This window comes from Haliotis rufescens, unplaced genomic scaffold (assembly GCF_023055435.1).
Source record: "Haliotis rufescens isolate VD_foot unplaced genomic scaffold, xgHalRufe1.0.p SCAF_3, whole genome shotgun sequence".
NCBI lineage: Eukaryota > Metazoa > Mollusca > Gastropoda > Lepetellida > Haliotidae > Haliotis > Haliotis rufescens.
The window spans coordinates 63194234-63221766 of NW_025964001.1; the positions used below are offsets into that span (position 1 = coordinate 63194234).

Below are 27533 nucleotides of genomic sequence, written 5' to 3' on the forward strand. Positions count from 1 at the left end.
GCATTTCATTACTCTCAGTCTGCCTACACTAATTACTAATTTATACTCAGTCTGCCGACACTAATTACTAATTTATACTCAGTCTGCCTACACTAATTACTAATTTATACTCAGTCTGCCGACACTAATTACTAATTTATACTCAGTCTGCCTACAAAAAAGGTGTAGGCAGATTGAGATGTAGGCAGACTGAGAAGTTACCGTTCCACAGACACTCCAGGAACTTCGAAACATGATCCAGCAGATATGAACAGATATCCCACAGGACTGGTCCATTCCATGAGACGAAGATGTGTTGCTTGCATCGCAACCAAAGGTGGACACACACGCTACTGATATGTAAATTGACATTTTGGCATGTTCATGTTTTTTATGAAATCACGCATTTTCTGGAGTCAGTATTGCAAATTAAACCATTTGAAGACTTACAGGAGTCTTTTATCTGTTGCAAACCGAAATTGTTTCAGATTTGGTAAAAAACAGAACTTTGCATTAAATCTTATTCAATGTCACAGGAACTTTTGTTGTTCAGTATATTTAAGAAAGGTCACTTTTCAGAGAACTTAAAAACGAACATTGCAAGGAATTAATAATCACTATTCACAAATTAGATTAAAACTTATTTTTATGAATAAAACTTGATTTTTCAGTGCACATAACATTATCATGTCATGATATTGGTACACACATGTATGTGTTCTTATTAACACAGACACCTCTATAAGTGTTTTTGCACAACATTATTACTTACAATACAAATATTGACAAAAATTCACAACAATTAACACATTGCTAACATCTAGCCGAGAGCCGCGATGGGGTCATACAGTAAAGACATGAAGACACATCACGGCCGAAAACACAGCCCCTATAAATCCTATTCAGACTGTCGTGGCCGATTACCCTCGTATTTTCCCGTGGGTTTGTGACTGAAAAGTTGATATCGGTGGACTCCCAGATAATTTCCCCATCTATACACGTGCTTGTCTGGTTAAGTTCATGTTTTGACGTTGGCGAGCTGACATAGTATGTCCTATGTTGACATGGTATGCGCATTCGCTAGATTTCTCTTGTCAGTTTCTGGATGGGTTTTCAACAAGCTGTACTCCCTGCTAGCGGAATACACGCAGTTTTTGAGCGCTTTCACGGAGGATACATCCAGCGGTGTGTAAAACGTAGGTTATTTCCTAATTTCATTGTCACATGTATTGTATGCATTTTTGTCGTAATTTCTAATGGATTGATATATGAAGCGGTTTTAGAGGTACGGAATAATATATATATAAAAGCGAAAATGCGGTGGAAATACTTTTCCTTATTTTCATTTTAGTTTCTGACATTTTCGCTTTTGTTTTTGACATTTTTATTTTAGTTTTTGACTTTTTCGCTTCACATTTCAGCGATTATATAGCTACTTGAAAGTACATTTTTCATGTTTTCGGCTGTTTTTATACATGATTTAGGACAAATTGTGTTAATTTGCAAAAGGTTACGATAAAGGTAAGTGAAATATCAAAATATTGAAAAACAGATTCCATGTCCCTTTTTTAAAAAAGTAAAGTCAAAACGGCCACAAAAAAGTCATAACGGCCACACAAAAAATAAAGAAGAAAAGTATTGTGTCACATTAATTGTATTATAGACATTGTATAACAGTTCTTATCATGTACCATGTGCACTCAGTTCTTAATTCAGCGCTAACTCAGTACAACACAAGTGATTTCACAATCCTACATCACATATTAAACCCTTGGTCAATGGCTTGAAGCGCGTATGTTCAGCAGGTGGTGGCGCTACGATCGAACCCAGAAATTCCATCCTAGTTCGACAAGGGTGGAAACTGGATTTTTACAGTCAGTTAACATCCTTGCCTCCGGAAGATGAGGACGTCTTGCCAACACTGCAACTGCTTTGACTAGCATCAACTTGTTAGCCCCATACCCATCAATGCGTGAAACATTGTATTTGCTTCTCTGCAAGCCTCTGCTACTCAATCTGCCGGTTTTAGATTCCTGTTGACCTTGATCCCCAAGTAAGTAGTGCTAAGTAAGTGTTATCGTCTTACCTGATATACACCATTACACATCTGGAAGCGGGTGGATATTGATCCATATGTGATGATTTTACATTTGGAAGGGTTTATCGAATATCTCCATTTTCTGGTATACATTGTCACAATGTCAGTCCTTGAAGACTATTCGGTGAGAGTGAGAGCAGTTAGATCAGCTAAGGTTGGGTTTCCAAGGTTGATGTTTGTAATGTTGATTCAAAGGTTTGAGGAGTGAGTGAGTGAGTTAGAAATTCATCTATGAATATACTAGACCCCCATTTTCATAAGATCTGAAAAATAAACGGTGTGCAATAGCATTAGGCTCGCGAGGCACTAGGTTTACCTCAGACTATAATATTACTCAGAGATGTTAAATTTCTTGTATGATGGTGTAAATTAAAAAGCAAATATTTAACCTATTTGAAAAAGAGACACTTCTACCCAGATACCACAACTTCGTCGGTGGCTATAAAGCCGGCACATACATATTGCCCGCGGCCCGTTCACGGCCCGACAGCGTCATGTCACATCCAAGCAAAACACATAAACACGTCGTCGGATCGTAGGTTTTTAATTAGGGGGGGGGGGGGGGGGGGGGGGGGAGAGTAGGCATCACACAGACATTGTTAGTATTCAGATAATGGTGAACAATTTGCAAGTAGTATGAAAAAATAGATAGCCTAAGACCTAATTGTGATTAAAAACATAATGATTTTTTTCTTGACAGGCATATCAGGGTTAATAAAAATCATCTGTTCCCTTGGGTCATATCGCGTCACGAGAAAGCACAGTATTGTTTCCGTCATCCGGACAGTATTGTTGACGTCAATGACAACTTATGACGTGAGGTCGGAATGACGTCACACTAGAAACGACGTCATAGCTGAAGATTGACGACGTCATTGAACAAATTGTGGTTCCGCTGCTGTTGCGACTTGCTGTCCTTATAGTTAAACACTAAAATTCTTCTCCTTATGTAGACATCTTCTTCGGTAATAAATAGAACATAATATTTGTGTTCATGTCATACTATGTTTACGACACTGGGGAAATACCTGAATTTAGACACTCGTGTCGTAAACATAGTATGACATGAACACGAATATAATATCCTCTATACACTACACAACTTTTGATAGGGATAATCAGATATGTCATTGTATGTAAATATACACTTGACACGTGAGTGAGTGAGTTTGGCTCAACGCCGCTTTGAACAGTATTCCAGTTATATCGCGGCGTGTCAGCTTAATGTGGGAGGAAAGCCCGGAGTGATGCAGGTCTCGGACGTTTACCACTTCGGTGAAACCCACGAGCACGGGTATGGTGCTGACAAACCTAGAAACATAATCGGGGCGAACCGGGATTCGAACCCACAATCATAGGTTTCTAGCGTGCCCATGGGACGCAACTCTGCACAGCGAATCGCGGCGCCTTAGACGACTGGCCCCCACTTGACACGTGAGAATCAGTTTTGTGTATAATGGAAAATTAAGAATATCCCTACCTAGAGTGGAGTTGTATGTATCAGGAGAAATTGTGTATGGAATTTCAATAACAGCTATATTTTGAGTAGATGCTCCTACTTTGTTGCAGGTAGATCACAATGGTAGATGCTTTCTCCCTGGTTATCGGTTCGGTTGTCGTCGTGTGCGTCATACAACTACTTCGACTGATCGTCGCAGACTGTGACCTAGTGCTGCAGTGGGCCACGAAATTTGGAAAATCTCCAAGTATGCGTTTCAAAAGTTTCAAATATAATATTTTTGTCTGGACAGATGTATTCAAATGTGACTGCCGACAGGATTGGCGAAGCATAAGAACAGGATAAAAGATTTTTAAGTTGTCATGGAAATTATTTAACTAGCCTCGCGTGAAGATCCGTCTTCAGCAACCCATGCTTGCCGTAAAAGGCAACTATGCTTGTCGTAAGAGGCGACTAACGGGATCGGGTGGTCATGCTCGCTGACTTGGTTGATGCATGTCATCGATCGATGCTCAAGATATCAAACACTGGATTGTCTGGTCCAGACTCGATTATTTACAGACCGCCGTCATATAGCTGGAATATTTCTGAGTGCGGCGTTAAACAAACAACAAACTGGCTGATCATACCAAACGAAATTATAAGATGGTAATTGTTGTTTCCCTGCCTGGCGCTCGGCAATACAGGGTTAAAACAAGGACTGATTGAGCTGTATGTGTCTGAATGGGGTATCACTGTTAAGCTGCGTCATGGCATCTCGGTGGGCAAGCTCTATAAACTGTCATAAATCTGGTCTAGTACGTCTCACTGTGTAGAATACTTTAAAAATTATGTGTTGGCCGATGTTAGAGCTGTAAAAAATGTACTTTTTCTCCATTAATTTGCCATAATGTTTCATTTATCCATACACCAGAATGTCTGAAAGGTAAAGTGATATGGGTGACTGGGGCCTCCACTGGTATCGGGGAGTCCCTTGTGTACGAGCTGGCATCTGCCGGATGTCGTCTGGTGCTGTCTGCCCGTCGAGAAGAGGAGCTGCACCGAGTCAAGAAGCAATGTCTCAGTACGTCCCAGTAGCCTGTCTCAGTACGTCCCAGTAGCCTTGGAACTAGTCACGGATGTCTCAGTACGTCCCAGTAACCTTGGAACTAGTCACTGATGTCTCAGTACGTCCCAGTAACCTTGGAACTGGTCACTGATGTCTCAGTACGTCCCAGTAACCTTGGAACTGGTCACTGATGTCTTACTAACGGGTGGTCAGGCTCGCTGACTTGGTTGATGCATGTCGTCGATCCCAATTTCGAGGTACGATGCTCATGTTGTCAATCACTGGATTGTCTGATCCAGACTCGATTATTTACAGACCGCCGTCATATAGCTGGGATATTGCTGAGTGCGGCGTTAAACAACAAACAAACAAACAAACACTGTTTTAGCACCTCAGTGTAGCCTTGGAGATAGTATGTTTTCAGACAATTATCACTGACTTTCTCTCAGTATCTTTCTATTTTATGTGTGTTCCTGACTTCTGATGTGTGTTTCTGCCCTACTGATGTGTTTTCCTGCTCTTCTGATGTGTGTTTCTAAAGTACTGTCGAAATTGCTAGAAAACTGCTTTTCTGGCTTCATGTAATAAATACGAGTCATAGGGCTATAAAAACAGCATATATCAAAATAACGCAAATTGACCTAATCTAGCCTGTCCTAACTGACATTGTGATTACCCTTAAACTGTACTTTTACAGGTAAAATGATAAACTTAGAAAATATTCGTGTGTTGTATGAAAGTATGAAATGGCCTATAACCTGAGGTAATTACCGGACACCTGTCCCGAGGTGATGACCTCACACAGGCCCGTGCATTCTCCCAGGTGCAATTGTCACCGAGTTGGGGTGGTCTTAAAATATTGCTGTTATTGTACTTAATTGACATGCGTTGATGGGGTAGCAATTTAGGATATGTACTGCATTATATTTGCTTGCAATCATGATGGACTAGTTAAGAGCTGTGAAACGGGATGAGTATTGGAAGGTTGCGGTTTTGGAATCCAGAAGTATTTGTTGTTCCACAGATGATTTCTTGAGATGCATTTATCTCCACTGATGACGTATATGAATCTGTACTTTTGAATGTTGTGTTATGTCTTGCTACGAGCCCGTTACACTTAGCCAAGATGGGAACAATAAGGTTGAGCTCACAATGTCTGACTGGCGTACGTAAGACAACGTGACCGTGTTGTGCCGCCAGCACATATGTCTTGTACTTTACTGGTTTCTTATTCAGCCGAATTTTCTCCATGAGTTGAACTTTCGTTTTAGATGGTCTGAAGTTGACCAATGTCATATATTCCTGTATGGTCGCCTTCAGACTACTCATGGTTTGGGCGACAGTATCTGATTCCCGGACGTTATATTAACTGGCGTTATTTATGACAATAACGCTGGCGTTGTTTAAAATGGGCAATAGCTGAAGTTCCAACCAGTCTATGAACACATCACCTCCTATAATTACCTTATGAAAATCACCAGCTCATATCCATCAATAAGCCCTATATCATGGGTTGCAGCGTGCAAAACAATGACACGATTACTTTACCTGATGGTCTATGGGTGCTTCTTGTCCATCTGCCGATAGCCACATGTAGTCAGTGGAATGATTCATCAAGGTAAATTATCTAGACGCCCTGACTGTGATAGTTATGAATGGTTCGGAGATAATGTGACCTCATAGACAGGATGGAATATTTTCCCCTGTAAAGTGCTCGGTCATCGCCACGCGCAGTGTATTGAAATCCCATCTCTTGGAGAACAATAGTGCAGTCCTGGAAACATTAATTGTATCTTTAATTTCCTCCCAAATTCTACTGCAAGTCAGGGTTACCTTCTCCTCCTATAGCTTGTACACTTTACGCCTGATCACCTTGTATCAAAGCTGTCTAATATCCTTTTACTTCCCAGTTTTCTTTTTGAGACCACCCCTATTTTGTTTTCTAATCATATAGTAGACTAGTAGACTTGATGGTATGAATTGAAAACCCAATAGCTTGGGCAGTTCGGTAATCCACCCTATCTAAATTAATAAATGGTTTCCCTCTATCTCTCAAAAGTGTAAAGAACTTGTATACATTTCCCAATACAGACTCCATATCGTGTACCGTGGTTATGGCTATGCAAGTGTAATGTAACATGCATCATGGGAGCAATGTTAACAAAACAAACAAACCCGCAGCATCATTTTGTCATTTTAAAAGATGCACAGCTAGAATATCTCAAAATGATTTTTGTGTGTGGATTGCATTATTATCATTATAACGGAGTCACGTGCGCATATTTCTATAGTCCGTTTCAGACTGTCATCATTAGACTAAGAATAAATGTGAACTTCCTGTTTTCGTTCGAATTTGTCTCCTGTAAACTTGTCGCTAGGACTCCTTGTGACTGAAATACTTCAAACCACAGGTAGGGCGATCGGTAGTTACTCGATATTTCAATAACAACAGTCTGTGAAAAATTGTATACTTTCTTAACAGGCAAAAAGCAGTTTTCTAGCATTTCCGACAGTACCTTTGTCTGTGTGTTTGTCTTCAGCGTGTGGGCCGCTTCAAGACGAAGACATCATGGTGGTGCCATTGGACATGGTCAAACAACACGAACATGCATGTGCTGTCGAGAAAGTTCTCAAGCATTTTAAACAGGTACTCCCTTGGTCTTGCTGCAGTCTCATTCGTCACCATTCGCCCCTTTCCGTAACCTGCAAGACTCGTCCCCCAATCGATGAATGTTCATTCGTGACCAACTCGTGTTATTCCGGGACAAGCCGAATAGCGACTCGTGCCCCGCTCATGTCCATTTTTGCGACCGGGTTCCGTCTCAGCGCAAGCGGGCATACCTAAAACAACTGTCAACTCGTTGCGTAATGGTTCACTTATATTCCCCATACATTATATATATTTCAGATGCAATTTAAAGCACATCGGGACATGCGGAATTATGCAGTATGATTGAACACATTTAACTGTGTCTTTGGTATATTTTTAGATGCAAGACATATGTAAAATCAAAAAATACTTCTGAGGGATTCTTTGACGACATAACATTCATCGATAGGGGAACGAGTCTTCTTGCAGGTTACGGAAGTGGCGAGTGGTGACGAATGGATGAATGTTATGTGCGAAAATACGACAAACCAATCAGAATGCGCGTATGATTTCAAGTTCTTCGTCAAAGAATCCCTCAGAAATATGTTTTTATTTTACATATGTCTTGCATCTAAAAATATACCAAAGACACAGTTAAATGTGTTCAATCATACTGCATAATTCCGGCTTGTCCCGGAATAACACGAGTTGGTCGCGAATGGCTGTAGTCTGTCTCCAATATTCCAGGTCAAAAGGATACTTTAGCTGGGCTTCAAGAAATCAGTTACTTAATAGTCCTTTCAAGCAGGACTGCTTTCAGGTTTTGCTGGTTTTAACCGCCATTTTTCTGATATCTACAATGCAAAGATTATTGGTATTAGAGATATATCTTCCTCCAAAGGGGGCACGGGTGGCCCACTCGCTGTGCAGAGTTGCGTCCCTTGGGCTCGCTAGAAACCTATATTGTGGGTGCGAACCACTCTAGGTAGGGATATTCTTTATTTTCCATTATACACAGAACTGATTCTCATGTGTCAAGTGGGGGCCAGTCGTCTAAGGCGCCGCGATTCACTGTGCAGAGTTGCATCCCTTGGGCGCGCCAGAAACCTATGATTGTTGGTTCGAATCCCGGTTCGCCCTATTGTGTTTCTAGGTTTGTCAGCACCATACCCATGCTCGTGGGTTTTACCGAAGTGGTAAACGTCTGAGACCTGCATCACTCCGTGTGCTTTCCTCCCACATTAAGCTGACAGGCCACGATATAACTGGAATACTGTTAAAAGCAGCGTTAAACCCAACTCACTTTTCTTCCAAATGGCCTTTGGGAATTCTTTTGGCACATGTCATGAAGAGGTCAAAGGTAAAGGTCATGACATAAAATGTATGTCACTTCACTTTCTCGGAAACTGTTCATGCGTGTATCATTAAACTCGATCTCTAGGCCTCTAAGATGGGACCATGCTTTGAAAGGATTTTGGTTAACCTTCTGTCTGCTGAATTGTTTTCACACTTCTTACCCATGCCTGCTTCATTAGTTTTAGCATAAGGCGCTGTAAAGACGGTGGGTGATTTCAAGCGGTCGGCGCTTCATTAAACAAGGGACATTTGAACCAATATCTTGCAAATCAATACCTGATAGAAAATTACACATTGTCATATAAAAATGCCCTGACGTTTTCAATCATACCAAGGTTAAGACCAAAGCAAACATAAAATTTGTAAATTTTCTTGAACTTACCTCAATTACGTTATTGAAGGTGGTTTGCTTTTCATGCTAAGAACCTTTTTAAATCGTTACATTTGTGCAGATTGATTTCAATAATCATACCTTCGATATCTTAATTTTAACTGAGTATAAATTCGATTTTGTATCGGCAAATAACAGAGCGATGGTAAATTATGAACCATTTTAGTAAATTTATTATCCAAACGTTAAACAGAAAAACAACTTAATTTATCATAACTTATTGCTATTTCAATTTCAACAGAGTTTACATTGCCTTCATAAATATGCCTTGTCATTTTCCGTTTAATATGACGAGAGAAAAACGAAAATAAAGATCGTGAATTCTGACATCAATATTTCAGCAAGTGCAAAAGATAATCGGATTTGATATCACAGACACGGGTTGTCTGCTCATAATCTTTCGTAACAAAACATTTACAGTAAATTTTGAAATATTTCTCCTGTCACCTAAAGAATAAACACAAATCAATACGTAGTATCAGTAATCACCACAAATATGAAATAATAATGTGACTTTGGCGATATAATTGGCGTATTGTTTCATCCGTTTGACCTTGCATGCTCCCGTGACCCGGAAACCATAGACGATATATCAACATGCCACATGCAAGTTTCTCGGTATCTTTTATTTGAACTTTTGTTGACATTTAAGGATTACCATTCGATGTTACGTTGAATATAATTATAAATGTATATGATTCATGTTTCTGCGATGTACATTATTTGTTTTGTTTTCGCTATAATAATTGTGTCCCACGCTATACGTCTATGGATATCGTCGATCGGCAATGATCACGCTCCACAACAGGTGCGCGAAATTTGGCGTGACGAAACGTAATTCAAAATAATATTTATGCGTTGCTGAATATGATAGGATATACGCATGTGCACACATATAAAAATAAAATACTACATACATATTTCATATTTTCAGTGTTATTTTCATATTAAATTTGGGATAGTTTTCCTTTTACATTTTTAGATTCTGGCATGATTTGAGAACAATTTAACAAAGTTTTGAAATTTAATTCATAAATATGAGTGAGTGAGTATGGTTTAACGCTGCTTTTAGCAATATTCAAGCAATTTCACGGCGGGGGACACCAGAAATGGGCTTCACACATTGTACCTATGTCGGGAATAGAACCCGGGTCTTCGGCGTGACGAGCGTACGCTTCAACCACTAGGCTACCCGACCGCCCCTTCAAACTAGAAGTATTATTATTATTATTGTAGTAGCAGTAGCAGCAGCAGTAGTAGTAGTATTATTAATAATAATAGGCCTATTTATATAGTGCTCTATCCACATCACAGGGGCATGCTCAAGGCGCTGGGGGCATGGGTGGCCCAGTCGTCTAAGGCGTCGCGAAACGCTGTGCAGAGTTGCGTCCCTTGGGAACGCCAGAAACCTATGATTGTGGGTTCGAATCCCGGTTCGCCCCAATTATGTTTCTAGGTTTGTCAGCACCATACCCGTGCTCGTGGGTTTCATCGAAGTGGTAAATGTCTGAGACCTGCATCACTTCGGGCTTTCCTTCCACATTAAGCTGACACGCCGTGATATAACTGGAATACTGTTAAAAGCGGCGTTAAACCCAACTCACTCACTCACTCACTCAAAGCGCTCCGCTATTATTTCCCTCGTCAATGGATCATTGTGCACACAACCAGCATCCTCAGCTCCCTGGGGAGTATACAACCCAAGCTGCCTGTGAGGTACCCATTCACTGCTGGGTGAACAGAGGCACATTTCGAACAAAATGCCCAAGGTGACACCACAAATCTTTGAGGACATGACCATTTGAGGGGTGCTTCTGTTTTTGCACATTTTATCATGGCCTTATCTGTACGCTGACAGTTCAAAGAATTTGTGATTATTGATTTAACTTTATGAATAGTTAGAAGTAGTGATGGTATCAGGACAAAACATGTAAAACTCAAGAAGGAACAAAAAAAAAAAATATCAACCAATGTGACTTCTTCTAACATAGAAACAAGTCGGATGAGGATGTAATTTACTCTTCAGATAGACATTCTTGTGAACAACGCCGGTAGGTCACAGCGGGCTGACTGGGTGAATACATCCATCGATGTTGATCGTGAGATGCTGGAGACCAACGTCCTGGGAACCTTATCGCTGACTAAAGCTGTCCTTCCAGACATGATAGATCGGAGAGACGGTCACATCGTGGTCGTGAGTAGTGTTGGTGGGAAAGTAGGTATGTTGAGTTTACAGAGAATTGAGTTCTGTGTTTCTGGAGGTATATTATATTATAGATTTGAGTTATGCACGTGAATTTTTAAAGTGTTCACACCGGTTTTATTTTTTAACTCCGGAAACACAAAAACACATTATGGTAATATTTTATAAATATATGCATTGACAATAGTAACTTCACAGACTGCTTTTTTTTATCATTAACACACAAATAACTGAAGACAACAGCATGAAGTCAGTGACATTGTTCAGCGCAAAAATGCAAAACAAACCACACCCATTATGTTATGAGTCAGGAAACGGCAGTCTGATACTTGTCATGATCTAATTTGTTTCGGCTGATAGAAACATTAACGCAAAAATAAATTGCATGGTCAGCCAACGAAAATGCTTGCAATGTATGTATAGGGAATTGGTTAAGTTTAAGAATTGACCAATATGTTTTTAGTAAATCTGTGTCGTTCACGACAATATTGAAGTCAGTTATTTTAAATAATTATATAATTCAATTTAGTTTTTACTTATCTTGCATTACTCCTTACTGCACATTACTGCTTGTTCTTGACAGAGAAAAGAGCTGTGTGAAGGTCTTGCTTTAAGTTGTTATAAACAGCTGAGAGGATAACCCTATCGCGCACCTCCCACGTGACCAGAGGAAGTGACATCACGGATCATCACATTACTCTTGGCAATTGTACATCTCCATGCCTCCAGTCTTCTCGATATAAAGACTGTCTCCGGCTTTCCCCGCAGATTTCAGCTGCCGGTGGGAGCGCATACAATCGCACTTGATCCCAGCTCCCCGCCAGCTACGCACGATGCGTCACCATAGGACTTGACGTACCGAGGAAGGCTCCAACTCCGCCCAATCCAGATGTTTCTGGCACCTCACATTCGGCGTCAGGATCCGTCGGTTTCCATCGTCCTCCGGGATCACCTCAAACCGCATCTTCGGTGGTGGACGGTGGAATCGGATGTCTTAGGCGGCGTCTCCTTGACATCACTTGCGACCCCATTACACCTATTCGTAGACGCCTCCCTTCAGTGATGGGGCGCACACCGAGAGGGACAGGTCGCTCGGGGCTGTAGTCTGTCGATCAGCGCCAGTAGCACATCAACAGCCTAGAACTGGAGGCGCTTACTCTGGCTATCTCTCATTGGAAGCATGCCTCAGACACGCCCGGCTCTCCATCTCGACGGACGACATAACCGTCGTCTGGTGGCTTCGGAACCATGGAACGACTGTTTATACCGCTTGGTGGATCCGCCACCTGTACTCATTCCCAGGGTCACCCAAAAGATCCTAAACGACGCAGAGCCTAGACTTTGGTCACGCTCTGATGCCTAGCGAGGATCTGGTTTGTCGACCTAAAAGAATTAGCTGACGCCGACCAGCTACCACTCCCAGACTGGCCAAACCTACTGATTCATCCCCACAGCAGGCAGCCACACCCGGTTACAGACAGGTTATGTCTTCACGTCTGGTCCATCTACAGAGGGCGTTAAAAACTAAGGGATACTCGCCCAGAGCAGCGAAGGCCGTCACGATGGCACATCGCCTGTCCACTAGAAGTCTATATGACGACAAGTGGCTTTCCTTAGAGAGCTCTTGCAGGGGAAAACACCTACTGCATCGCCTCAATTCCTGGCCAAGTTCCTGCTCCATCTTCGCCACAAGGGTCGGCTCAGGTCCAGTACCTTCATGACCTACCTTGTGGCGCCCAACTCTGTCCTGGTAATTCTGGAAGATCGACGCATGACGAAGTACAGGCCTTGCTCTGCTCATTCAGGCTGCAAGACCAGACGGCGAAGTTTATTTCACCAGCTTGGGACTTGAACATCGTTCTCACCATGCTGAGAGACGCGCCATTCGACACGACGTGGTTCTACCATCTGACAAAAAAGACGTTCTTCGACCTGGCGCTCGCTAAAGTAGCCCGTGTCAGTGATCTACACGCCCTGGGTGTCACGCGCGTCCACTTTGAGCATGGAGCGCACGGAGCGCACGGAGCGCACGGTGCCAGATTCCAGAACAGCCCGATAGTATTTCCTCGATTGTAGGCGCGGAAGACGAACAAGAGCTCCTCCTGTGCCTGGTGAGGGCGTTGCGTTGTTACATCCGTCGGTCCAAGGAATACCTTAGTCAACGCCGGTAACTTCATACCGGTATCAGCGACCCTGCGAGCGGAAGTCGGCCGCAACACGATCGCCATCTGGCTTCGAGCCATCATTATCCAAGCCTACGAGGCCGCGGGATTGGACACCCAAGCTCCAACAACCGCCATGAGATCCGGGCAGTCGCCTCCACAATGGCGCCACAAAGTAATTGTTCCATACGTGCCATCACGGATGGGTATTGTGTTCAATCGAAGTCACTACATGTAGTCGCCAGTCACTACATTCGAGTCGTTGCTTTGGAGGACGTGCAAATTTTGGTCCCTAAGTCGTGGCCCAACAGGGCGCCACTGACTTCGCCTCCAGCCCAGAGCCGGCACCTCGACCTCCCTGGCTTCCTTGAATAGGTTAATGATCCATGCATACGGCTCGCTACGTCAGTCTACAACTTGGTTATCATATATGACTGCGTCATATTTTTTATATATTTGTATACTTATCCTGCATTACCGAATTTAAAGAGACCCACTCCTAGCAGAGCTGCCTCCCCACGATGCCCTCTGATGTTCTGGACTTCAGAGTAATGTGATGATCTGTGACGTCACTTCCCCTGGTCACGTGGGAGCTGGGTGATAGGGTTGGCCTCAGCTGATTGGGCAGCTCTGCCACTCCCAGACTGACCGAACCTGCTGGTTCATCCACACAGCAGGCGCCCATATCCGGCACCAATCAAGTTTCATCTACACGTCTGGTCCATCTTCAAAGAGCACTATTGGCCAAGGGCGAAGGCCATCACACTGGCTCACCGTCTATCCACCAGGAGTCGGGGGCACGGCTGGCCATGTCGTCTAAGGCCCTGCGATTCGCTATGCAGAGTTGCGTCCCTTGGGCACGCTAGAAACCTATGATTGTGGGTTCGAATCCCCCGATTATGTTTCTAGGTTTGTCAGCACCATACCCGTGTTCGTGGGTTTCACCAAAGTGGTAAACGTCTGAGACCTGCATCACTCTGGGCTTTCCTCCCACATTAAGCTGACACGCCCTGATATAACTGGAATACTGTTAAAATCGGCGTTAAACCCAACTCACTCACTCACTCACTCACTCACTCACTTCAGTCATTACTGTATTGGGCGTTTCAGCACTTCAATTTGAAAGCCATGTCACCTGGTACATGGTTGCTTTGTTGACAAAGTGGAAGGTTGTTTCTGACGCTCTGACACAGTGATCGCTTGTCTCTACCTACGAGATGTCGCACTAGAAGTGCAAAGGACGCACAGCTTTGGCTTGTTGTTGGTTTGTTGTTTAACGCCGCACTCAGACATATTCCAGCTATATTACGGCGGTTTGTAAATAATCGAGTCTGGACCAGACAATCCAGTGATTGATATCATGAGCATCAATCCACACAAATGGGATTGAGCCTGACCACCCGATCCCGTTAGTCGCCTTTTACGACAAGCATAGTCACCTTTTCCGGCAAGCATGGGTTTCTGAAGGCCTATTCTACCCCGGAATCTTCACGGGTCTTTGGCCCTTTAGTGTTGGCCAAACAGGTCAAGGCTACAAGACGCCATTGAAAAGTCTTCGCCTTTCTAGAGTCGGCCTCTCGACCTCACTGGTGTGTACCACCCTTGACTAGGAAGCTATATGCTTCGCGGATGAGAGAAATTGGATGAAAAAGACCACATCTTAAGATGAATGCCCAACACCAAGTTCCGTTGGATACAGACTCCATTAAGGAGTAATGCAGGGTAAGTTGACAAATCTAGTAAAATCCATAGATATGTTTTATATTTGTATACTTATCCTGCATTACTGCATCTACATGGACCCACCCATCGCAGAGCTTCCTCCCTACGACGTCTACTGATGTTCCGGCTTCCAGTAGTAATGTGAAGACCATGACGTCATCACTTTCGTTGGTCACATGGGAGCTGTGTGATGCGGTTGTCCTCAAGGCTAGTTGAAAATACTTCTTCTACAGCAAGACTTCACACAGCTGTTCTTTCTGTCAAGAAAAAGTAGTAATATGCATTACGGGGTAATGCAGGATAAGTATACAAATATCTAAAACATCTACTGGAATTGCCAGCTTTATTAGATTAGAAGCCAGTGACCAATCAAAGCCGAGATTACAATACAAATATGCCACGGTTGTATGAAGCCATTCACTCTCCTACCCAGGGTTTCTTGCGGCCAGCCGAGTACCTAATGACATCGTCATATCTTCGCAGTCTTTTTATGTGTTTTTCATCTGTTTCATTTTGGACGAGTCTCCACATTTAGATTAACATACTTCATCAAATATTTAACTTTCGTTGAGAAGATGTCCTAAAACATAAAAAAACTATTTCCATTTGCGCGTTTTTCCTCCATGTGCTGTCATCAAAGCCCTGCGTAGAGCTAGCGATACGGTCACTTTGATTTGTAAAGCTATATTGTCATGCACCTCACTGTCGCAGTTGTAGTAGTATATCTATATAATTATGCAAAACAATATATAAACCATTAGGCTTGTCTGTTCCTATTTCAAAATTAGTGCCTTTGTTTACAAACAAGAGAAAAGACTGGTCCCGTTATAAGTCTACACCGATGCTGTCACTGGAACAGAAACGGGAAAAGGCGAACAGAGCCGAGTAAGCTCGGGGGTTATCGACTATTGTCATGTCCCTATATCACTGCTATGGTGGGAGGTGGGGGTCGGGGGTCGGGGGGTAGGGGTGGGGGTGGATGGATGTGTGTTCAAACTTTTAAGTAACCAAATAAATAGTTGTGTGCAATCAACCTGGGAAAAAGGGGCTCCCCACATAATAAAACAAACTCCTATTGCCTCCATGACCATAACACGAGATGTTAAGGAAAGTAACTGTGTTATATTGTTTATTAAGGTCAGGCTGTTTATATTTTGGAAATGGTAATAATTACGAATCGTGCGGTAGACTTTATGATGATGCAGGCTGTGCCTGAGAACCAAGACTATTATTTGGTTAGCCTAACCAATGTATGGCTTTGTAGATATGACTTCCGTTTCATTGATAACAGGGCGAATAAAAAGGCTCGAAATGGCTTTAGTTTTACAATAGAACATTGACTACATTGTTAAGATACCTCCTAATTTGAAAAAAATGCCCCCAAATTATGAGTTTTTTTTCCAGTGTTGCTACCAAGGACACTTAGTTTGAAATCTTAGATTAACCCCTACACAAGACACTAGGATGTGTCATCAGTAGTTTAATTTTGGATATTTATAAATACTTATGACATTAAGATTTAGACGCCAGCGAGCAAGGTGGTAGAGTGGATATCCTCTCATGGCGGAAAAACGTATTGGTCAGTTTATTAGCGAAATAAGGGGTGGCCAAAACATGCGAGGCGGTCAATGTGTCTTACCTGGAAGATCTCTCATATAAAAGTACATGTTTACTAATGTCGTCATTACATGCCAGGGTGTGTTTCAGTAATTACTGGGGGCACGGGTGGCCCAGTCGTCTAAGGCGCCGCGATTCGCTGTGCGCCAGAAATCTATGATTGTGGGTTCGAATCCCGGTTCGCCACGATTATGTTTCTAGGTTTGTCAGCACCATACCCGTGCTCGTGGGTTTCACCGAAGTGGTAAACGTCTGAGACCTGCATCACTTGGGGCTTTCCTCCCACATTAAGCAGACACGCTGTGATATAACTGGAATACTGTGAAAAGCGGTGTTAAACCCAACTCACTCACTCACTTCATTCATTACTGTATTGGGCGTTTCAGCACTTCACTTCACCTGGTACATGGTTGCTTTGTTGACAAGGCCAAATTCACCACTGCCTCGGTAAACATGGTTCAGTTTGTTTATGAGGTGAATAGAAAAATCTACTTGGACATTTGACTCCTGGAGCTGTATTGTAAGAAAAGTAACTCTAAAGTCAATCAAGGGGGGTAACTCTACAACCCCTATGCGCCATAGTGTAATATCTTGGCAAATGATTGTTTTATGTATGTTTCAAAACAATCTAATTAAAATCCAAGTTCTGGTTGCTGCTAAACAAAGATCTGAGGACACCCCATTACTGGTCACGTCAAAACGACCTCTCGCGAATTTTGACCGACCATTGACATCAGCCAATTAGAAGGCAGTTTTCTCGAGCTTTACGGCACTCGTTTCAACCTGGCGACTTCATTTGAGACTACGCTTGAAAAATATGTTGACACAGTTCTCGATTAATTTTTGGAAATCTGAACAAACGAACATGTGGTAATGTGTAATATATGGTAGAGATCGTATGGCAGTGCTTCCCACGTACTGTGCAACGCCTCCTCGTTCAAATGTTTATCCCCCGGAAGCGAGAGATAGACGATAATTTTGACGGAATCAGTCGTAGGGGCCGTAACTGTCGTTCGGAATACCCCGTGTTAACGTTTTCGAGGTTGCATGATTAGAAAACACATTCCGGCTGTCACTTTCATGACCTCGTAAGCGACGCTTTGATTGATCGGATGAAAGGTCGTTCTGACGTGACCCGTAATGGGATGTCCTCAAATCTCTGTTCAGCGATAGCGAGAACTAAAACCGGATTTTAAAGAGATTGGTTTCAAAACAATGTCTAAATCACATAAAATGTTTTGTTTAGTTGTAGGAGCGCCAATGTCTGGATCATACGCTGGGTCGAAACATGCACTCCATGCAAGTCATTGTTTAAAAAAAATTGTTTTTAGACAGTAAACAAGTAGTTAATTCATATGAACTATTGTGTGATGTAAATGGTATACGGATTGTAGATGTATGTAACAAGTATTACTGTTGCTTACTGGTCATCTTCCTGAGGCAAGGGCCTTAACTGACTATAAATGTCCAGTTTCCACCCTCGGCGAACAGGGCTTGCCGAGTTATGTCGCTTCTATGTCCCTCCTATTGCCAAATAGGGGCGGTCGGGTAGCCTTTTGGTTAAAGCGTTCGCTCGTCACGCCGAAGACCTGGGTACAATGTGTGAAGCCCATTTCTGGTGTCCCCCGCCGTGATATTGCTGGAATATTGCTAAAAGCGGCGTAAAACCAAAACTCACTCACTCACTCACTCACATATTGCCCAATCAGATTCCATCTCTCACATAACATGCATTTACTTCAAACAAAATGACTGTGCCCAGTCAAGACAATCATATCGCATATCAAGAACGATATTGTAATAAAACGAAGTGCATCAAATCACTTGGGCAGCTTGATTAAAACATGGAAAGATTTGTAAAATATCTGTCGACAACCAGGTAACAGTACGCATGCTTTGCAAATCCTGCAGTCGACAGAAACCTGCATGTTGAAATCCATGTTGTTTACGAACCGGATGTTAGGCTCGTAACACGGTTTTGACTGGCCTATGCCACAATGTAACTCCAGATTTCAAGCCAAGTTCCGCAAGACTTGAAACTGGACTTTTATAGTCAGTTAACGCCCTTGCCTCGGGAAGATGCTTACTCCGAGCCCGTGAATTGTTTGGACAAGAGATTATAGGGTCACTTGTCAATAGTACCCCCACCCAATAACCCTGACAGAATATTTGTTGACATCTATTGTCTTCCTAAGAGTTTTGGTCGTGATTTTATACATGGCTGACTGGTTTGAGCGTTTATATGAGGGATGGTATTTCTGCAAACAGGGCTGGTTTGAGTGTTTATATGAGGGATGTTCTTTCTGCAAACAGGGCTGGTTTGAGTGTTTATATGAGGGATGTTCTTTCTGCAAACAGGGCTGGTTTGAGTGTTTATATGAGGGATGTTCTTTCTGCAAACAGGGCTGGTTTGAGTGTTTATATCAGGGATGTTATTTGTGCAAACAGGGCTGGTTTGAGTGTTTATATGAGGGATGTTCTTTCTGCAAACAGGGCTGGTTCGAGTGTTTGCGGATTGAACAATATTCCAACAACATCAAGGTGACGATGGTTTGTCCTGGACCTGTCTTCTCCAGCTTGATGTCTATTGCCATGACGGAGGAGAAAGGAAAGGTAGGATGGTAAACTTTCAGGGCCCTTTTTTGACTCTCATATTCTAAAAGAGGCTTTAGATTGTATTGGTATAAAGATCACAGCTTTTATTAGAACTGACTGTCAAATTGCTTTGTGCGGGTATATCCAGATTTCATATTCAGGGCGGTGCCTGTTGCTGAAGTTTCATATACTGGGTAGTGCATATTGCTGAAGTTTCATACACTGGGTGGTGTCTGTTGCTGAAGTTTCATATACTGGGTAGTGCATATTGCTGAAGTTTCATATACTGGGTGGTGCCTGTTGCTGAAGTTTCATACATTGGGTAGTGCATATTGCTGAAGTTTCATACACTGGGTGGTGCCTGTTGCTGAAGTTTCATATACTGGGTAGTGCATATTGCTGAAGTTTCATATACTGGGTGGTGCCTGTTGCTGAAGTTTCATACATTGGGTAGCGCATATTGCTGAAGTTTCATATACTGGGTGGTGCCTGTTGCTGAAGTTTCATATCCTGGGTGGCGCCTGTTGCTGAAGTTTCATATTCTGGGTGGTGCCTGTTGCTGAAGTTTCATATTCTGGGTGGTGCCTGTTGCTGATGTTTCATATACTGGGTGGTGCCTGTTGCTGAAGTTTCATATTCTGGGCAGTGCCTGTTGCTGAAGTTTCATATTCTGGGTGGTGCCTGTTGCTGAAGTTTCATACATTGGGTAGTGCATATTGCTGAAGTTTCATACACTGGGTGGTGCCTGTTGCTGAAGTTTCATATACTGGGTAGTGCATATTGCTGAAGTTTCATATTCTGGGTGGTGCCTGTTGCTGAAGTTTCATACATTGGGTAGCGCATATTGCTGAAGTTTCATATACTGGGTGGTGCCTGTTGCTGAAGTTTCATATCCTGGGTGGTGCCTGTTGCTGAAGTTTCATATTCTGGGTGGTGCCTGTTGCTGAAGTTTCATATTCTGGGTGGTGCCTGTTGCTGAAGTTTCATATACTGGGTGGTGCCTGTTGCTGAAGTTTCATATTCTGGGCAGTGCCTGTTGCTGAAGTTTCATATTCTGGGTGGTGCCTGTTGCTGAAGTTTCATATTCTGGGTGGTGCCTGTTGCTGAAGTTTCATATTCTGGGCGTTGCCTGTTGCTGAGGTTTCATATTCTGGGTGGTGCCTGTTGCTGAAGTTTCATATTCTGGGTGGTGCCTGTTGCTGAAGTTTCATATTCTGTGTGGTGCCTGTTGCTGAAGTTTCATATTCTGTGTGGTGCCTGTTGCTGAAGTTTCATATACTGGGTGGTGCCTGTTGCTGAAGTTTCATATTCTGGGCGGTGCCTGTTGCTGAGGTTTCATATACTGGATGGTGCATATTGCTGAAGTTTCATACACTGGATGGTGCAAATTGCTGAAGTTTCATATACTGGGTAGTGCATATTGCTGAAGTTTCATATACTGGGTGGTGCCTGTTGCTGAAGTTTCATACATTGGGTAGTGCATATTGCTGAAGTTTCATACACTGGGTGGTGCCTGTTGCTGAAGTTTCATATACTGGGTAGTGCATATTGCTGAAGTTTCATATACTGGGTGGTGCCTGTTGCTGAAGTTTCATACATTGGGTAGCGCATATTGCTGAAGTTTCATATCCTGGGTGGTGCCTGTTGCTGAAGTTTCATATTCTGGGTGGTGCCTGTTGCTGAAGTTTCATATTCTGGGTGGTGCCTGTTGCTGATGTTTCATATACTGGGTGGTGCCTGTTGCTGAAGTTTCATATTCTGGGCAGTGCCTGTTGCTGAAGTTTCATATTCTGGGTGGTGCCTGTTGCTGAAGTTTCATATACTGGATGGTGCATAATGCTGAAGTTTCATACACTGGGTGGTGCAAATTGCTGAAGTTTCATATACTGGGTGGTGCATATTGCTGAAGTTTCATACACTGGGTGGTGCATATTGCTGAAGTTTTATATACTGTGAACAGAAGGAAACAGTTGTTCTTGGTTGGGTTGGTATAGCTCGTCCAAATACACTCGATTAATATGGAAGTGCTCTCACAAACACACCCGTTGCGCATGTTCTTTTTGGGGGAAAATCTCGTGCGTGTCATGCTGATGTGACGGACCACTACGTTGAACGGGGTAACATGTAAAAGTTGATGTTTATTCGTTGTGGGACGAAGACGTCCTTAGAGCTCAGGTCAGGAGATTGCCTTTGCTAATATTAGTATTAACTTCCATTATCCACTTTATAACAGAAAGTGGTCAATTATTCACTTTAGATGAATATATAGACACATTTGATTTTGGGGCGATTTGGTTAGTGTGGCAATGAAGGTTTGTGTTTCTGTCTTCTGTTTAATTAAAATGTCCGACATGATATGTTTGACTTGTTGTTTACTTAACGGGGAATAACGTGCCTCATTCCCATACTGGGTGGTGCATATTGCTGAAGTTTTAATATCTGGGTGGCGCCTGTTGCTGAAGTTTCATACTCCCGGTGGTGCCTGTTGCTGAGGTTTCATATTCTGGGCGTTGCCTGTTGCTGAAGTTTCATATACTGGGTGGTGCCTGTTGCTGAAGTTTCATACATTGGGTAGCGCATATTGCTGAAGTTTCATATACTGGGTGGTGCCTGTTGCTGAAGTTTCATATCCTGGGTGGTGCCTGTTGCTGAAGTTTCATATTCTGGGTGGTGCCTGTTGCTGAAGTTTCATATTCTGGGTGGTGCCTGTTGTTGATGTTTCATATACTGGGTGGTGCCTGTTGCTGAAGTTTCATATTCTGGGCAGTGCCTGTTGCTGAAGTTTCATATTCTGGGTGGTGCCTGTTGCTGAAGTTTCATATTCTGGGTGGTGCCTGTTGCTGAAGTTTCATATTCTGGGCGTTGCCTGTTGCTGAGGTTTCATATTCTGGGTGGTGCCTGTTGCTGAAGTTTCATATTCTGTGTGGTGCCTGTTGCTGAAGTTTCATATTCTGTGTGGTGCCTGTTGCTGAAGTTTCATATACTGGGTGGTGCCTGTTGCTGAAGTTTCATATTCTGGGCGGTGCCTGTTGCTGAGGTTTCATATACTGGATGGTGCATATTGCTGAAGTTTCATACACTGGATGGTGCAAATTGCTGAAGTTTCATATACTGGGTGGTGCCTGTTGCTGAAGTTTCATACACTGGGTGGTGCCTGTTGCTGAAGTTTCATATACTGGGTAGTGCATATTGCTGAAGTTTCATATACTGGGTGGTGCTTGTTGCTGAAGTTTCATACATTGGGTAGCGCATATTGCTGAAGTTTCATACACTGGGTGGTGCATATTGCTGAATTGATTGATTGTTAGAAAGTTTTATAGGTGTTCGGGCAACTAGGCCCATGTACACCTTGCCCATAATAAAGGTTTGCTAAGTACCTAGATAGTTCATAGACTAGTGAAACTGCCACACGCTTTAAAAGCACCACACACTACTTTAAGATTGGCTGACATATTCAACAGAGACCCATGGTCATCAGAGATAGCAATAGCGTTATTAGAGACATTAAAAATGGAGACTGATTATTTATCCTTCAAATGAAGAATGACTTCATTCCCTTGTAAATGGGATGGTTGAACCTTATTTCACTAAACGACAGTGAGTGAGTGAGTTTAGCACTACCACCTGTAAAACCAAACTGACGATCTTTACGTAGGCAGACATAACCTTCCCAACATAATCGCTGGTTAGGAGTTAAGAATGTCTCCTGAAGACAAAACATCTGGGTCAAAACTTAATACAAACTTTAAATCCTGGACCGTTAGCACTTAGTGATCTAGCATGAAGAAAGCCATAAGAAGGATGGATTAAGACTTCCATTGTTGACCCTTAACCATGCTCGTCAGATCATCAGGGGACAATCTTAACCCCAAGAGGGACTGGGCAGCTGACGCTATCGTCTGAAGACCATCAGACTTGAATGCACGAGTAGTTCCAAGATTAGCAACTATACAAATAACAAAGTTGAGAAAGTCAACAGGAGAAACATTGTTAAATAGAGGTTTGCAAGATGATTCAGGCATGATGTCAACAACAGGATCAGTCTGACATTCAACTTCAAGAGTCTCAGTCTGAGTACTAGCAGTCACCATGACAGGAGAAGACACAACATCAGAAATTGTAACAACCTGAGACAGTGGTTTAGCTGCAGGAGGTGGCTTAGGGACTGCTGGAACCTGAGCGACATCAAAATCTCCACGCACCTGTCGAACAGCCTGAGAATAAGACAACTTACCCTCCACTCGGACTTTCTGAATCTGGACAGCTTCCTGGTATTTAATACAACCTTTATATGCCGCAGAGTGTGCACCACCACAGTTCTTACATTTAAGGGAACTTTCATTGCACTCCTCGTATTTGTGCTTCCCTCCACATTTAGCGCACACATGATGAGTGCTTCTACACTTAGCAGAGACATGCCCAAAGGACTGACACTTGAAGCATCGAAGAGCAGGAGGAACATATATCCGGATTGGAAATCTCTGGAAGAAAATGACAACATGATCCGGTAAAGACTGGCCAGTAAATGTAAGAAGAACAGATTTGGTGGGAACTTTATCAGGCCCACGAGTCAGACGCACAGCAGAGCACATTAGAGGTAACACAGGTTTCAACTCGTCCTCAATTTCATTCATCTCAATATCCAGATCAATACCATAGATGACTCCACGTGTTCTCATTAAGGATTCAGGCTCATGAGGGGTGACAAAATGTTCATCAAGTTCTGTGACTTGCAAAAGTGTTTTGGCAGCCTCAACGGTTTTTGCAGTGACACTAACATCTCCCCTGGCCATCCGCTTAACACTGACTATTTCTGTAGTGATCTTAGCCAAGGCTCTAGCCAAAGCATGCTGTGTCATAAGTTGACAGAGGGTCGGTGAACCATCATCATATTCATCTACATCGGCTTTGAAGATAACAGTGGTTGATTTGACCCGAGGTGGCTCATCAAAGACAAAAGTAAGATCAGACCTTGGAGTAGGAGGAACAGTATTTGGTTGCTTGGCAACACAGGCTTTTTTAGAAGTACCATCTGGAATACGGCCGATTCGCTTCCTCCCTGAAGCAACGACTTTAAATCCTTCCTCACATTCCATTCTGTTGTCAGCCATTGTCGAGGACAATCCCCAACAACTGACTGTAACAATCAGCAAACACCAAATAGAAATTATAAGTTTGAATGCACTCCAACACAAGAGAAATCAAAAGCCAAAGAACAAAAGAGGAAGTATCATAAACAGTCAAGTGCGCTGTATAACACTAGACAAGTTGCTGAGAAGCAAAAGACGTCCGAACTCGACGGCAGTCAAGACCGAACTCCCATATTGCTGAAGTTTTATATACTGTGAACAGAAGGAAACAGTTGTTCTTGGTTGGGTTGGTATAGCTCGTCCAAATACACTCGATTAATATGGAAGTGCTCTCACAAACACACCCGTTGCGCATGTTCTTTTTGGGGGAAAATCTCGTGCGTGTCATGCTGATGTGACGGACCACTACGTTGAACGGGGTAACATGTAAAAGTTGATGTTTATTCGTTGTGGGACGAAGACGTCCTTAGAGCTCAGGTCAGGAGATTGCCTTTGCTAATATTAGTATTAACTTCCATTATCCACTTTATAACAGAAAGTGGTCAATTATTCACTTTAGATGAATATATAGACACATTTGATTTTGGGGCGATTTGGTTAGTGTGGCAATGAAGGTTTGTGTTTCTGTCTTCTGTTTAATTAAAATGTCCGACATGATATGTTTGACTTGTTGTTTACTTAACGGGGAATAACGTGCCTCATTCCCATACTGGGTGGCGCCTGTTGCTGAAGTTTCATACTCCCGGTGGTGCCTGTTGCTGAGGTTTCATATTCTGGGCGGTGCCTGTTGCTGACGTTTCATACACCGGGTGGTGCAAATTCTTGAAGTTTCATATTCTGGGTGGTGCCTGTTGCTTATGTTTCATACACTGGGTTGTGCCTGTTGCTGAAGTTTCATACACATGGTTGTGCCTGTTGCTGAAGTTTCATATTCTGAGGGTTCATATACAAGGTGGCCTATATTGCTGAAGTTTCATATTCTGGGCAGTGCCTGTTGCTGAAGTTTCATATACTGGATGGTGCCTGTTGCTGAAGTTTCTTACTGACTGACTGACTGACTGACTGACTGACTGACTGACTGACTGGCTCACTGGCTCACTGGCTCACTGGCTCACTCACTCACTCACTCACTCACTCACTCACTCTGCATGTCATGGATGTGTGTCGGCTGTTCAGGTGGTGGGAGGGGAGATGAAACCAGGGGAAAAGAGGATGGCAACATCTCGGTGTGCCAGTCTGACAGCTGTCGCCATCGCCAACCAGCTGGATGAGGTGTGGATCTCGGAGCACCCAGTACTGGCCTTTATCTACTTGTTTCAGTACCTTCCTTCCTTCACAAGAAGGTGAGTCTCATTTAACATTCTCCACATACATCTTCCAGTGTCTTCCTACCTTTACCGTATCACCGGCTCCTTAGTCCGGTAGTAGCGCAGAAGGTTCGGGGTTCGATCCCTAGTCGTGTCATACCAAAAGACTTTAAAAAATGGTACTTGTTGTTACCCTGTCTGACACTCGTCATTAAGGGGCTAAAACAAGGTCTGGTCGACTCGGAATTTGTATACTGTGTGTGAGTTGGGTATTCATGTTAAACTGCGGCATGGTATCTCAATAATCTTGGACGTGACCCCATTTCACCTCACCTCACCTTTACTGTTTGTTATACATTGTGATTTCGTTTCTGTGTGAAGTGAGTTATTCCCAGTAGTTCACATGTCACATAGCCTTCCTTCCAAGGATGGTTAGGGGCGATCGGGTAGCCTAGTGGTTAAAGCGTTCGCTCGTCACGCCGAAGACCCGGGTTCGATTCCCGACATGGGTACAATTTGTGAAGCCCATTTCTGGTGTCCCCTGCCGTGATGTTGCTGGAATATTGCTAAAAGCGGCGTAAAACCATACTCACTCACTCACTCACTCCAAGGATGGTTCAAAATTGTACCTGGCAGACTGTGGGGCACCATGCCCTGATAGCATGGACTGTTGCCCTTGCTCTCATCCACGAGTTTCCCTTGCCTCAGGACACAATCACAGGTGGTTATTGTAATTTGAAACCCCAGTTTGACCAATCAGGATTGAATATTTTCCAAATACATACTCATGTGTTGTATTTTTCAGACAGGTTTGTAAGATGAGTCTGGCCAAGTTGAAGAAGATGAGAGGGTCGGTAGGGTTGAGCCCATAGCTACCAGCACTGACCAGCACTGACCAAAGCTAACCAACACAGCACAAGGCATTTCACAGCTCTCAATTCACTGACCACACAGTACAGTGAAACCAATCCCAAAGTGACATATCCCAGATTAACAAACCTATGTGTTGCGGAATGTCAATGAGGCAAAGTCCTGATGGGTAGCAAGGCTTCTGAACCAAATGTAGGATAGTGCGGTTTAGTTTTGCCTTTCTGTTCACATATATTTGAACAGGATGTATCTACTATAACTGCATAATCGTCCTTGTTTAATCATGTAGTAACATCCATTATTACCTCCATTTTCCAAATATAATGCTTCCTAAACGAATGTGAAACTTGGCCTGGCATCCGATTTTGTTAAGGAATTTTGTTTTTGTCTTCACAAGATAATGATAATGTAATTCCATATCTGGTCAACGTGGTTTAATGCATTTGAAGATTATTTCTTCAAGTTTGTCGGGTAAATATCAAGAGCATGTTTCTTCAGGAGAATTAACTGTTTCCAGTCACCTTGACATTTGTTTTGAGCTGCTTGCTTAAGGACTAGTCATTTATTATAGGGGAAGGGGGGCCGTGAGATTAGGTGGTGGAGGCAATGAAAAAATGGTACAGTCAGCATTGTCTCAGTGTGTGTGTATATTCGGTTCTATTTTTCAAAAAAGGTAAACATTACCAACTTGAACACTTGAACATCATTTAGGGACTGGTCACTTATAAGGAGGGTGTTATGAAAGATTGTTGAATGTATTTCATTGGGAGATGTGCATGGGAAGATGGCCGTTAAGAAGATTTATTTGTAAAAATGTGTACTGTAAAAAGAACAAAAGACTGAACAGAACCCCCCCCCCCCCTAAAAAAAAAAAAAAAAATAATGATAGAAAAAATATCAAAAATATCAGTACCCCCAAACACTATCTGGATTCCTTATAGGTGTTATATAGTTCAAGTAATGTAAGTGGTGGACCTTTTCCTATTGATCTTCTTTCCTTCCTACATAAACTGTATTTAGACTTCAACAAATATTGTCTCATTCAA

The 27533-nt window shown here is 42.8% G+C and overlaps 1 protein-coding gene across 1 annotated transcript; it reads left to right on the forward strand.

Moving 5' to 3' along the window:
- Positions 1-1030: 1030 nt before the first annotated feature.
- Positions 1031-27349, forward strand: LOC124132372 (dehydrogenase/reductase SDR family member 7-like). Its single transcript, XM_046496260.2, has 9 exons — positions 1031-1175; positions 3647-3783; positions 4450-4599; positions 7125-7231; positions 10948-11140; positions 17872-17924; positions 19119-19238; positions 25487-25653; positions 26423-27349. The coding sequence occupies exons 2-9, from the start codon at positions 3657-3659 to the stop codon at positions 26487-26489; spliced, it is 984 nt and encodes a 327-aa protein (XP_046352216.2). The 5' UTR covers positions 1031-1175; positions 3647-3656; the 3' UTR covers positions 26490-27349.
- Positions 27350-27533: the final 184 nt, after the last annotated feature.

Bases quoted from the DNA above. Each gene is read 5' to 3' on its own strand.
- LOC124132372 (XM_046496260.2), top strand. From the start codon at position 3,657: ATGGTAGATGCTTTCTCCCTGGTTATCGGTTCGGTTGTCGTCGTGTGC. The intron at 11,141-17,871 runs GTATGTTGAGTT...TGTTTTGTTTAG, and splicing joins TAGTGTTGGTGGGAAAGTAG to TTGTAGGAGCGCCAATGTCT. The intron at 19,239-25,486 runs GTAGGATGGTAA...TCGGCTGTTCAG, and splicing joins TGACGGAGGAGAAAGGAAAG to GTGGTGGGAGGGGAGATGAA.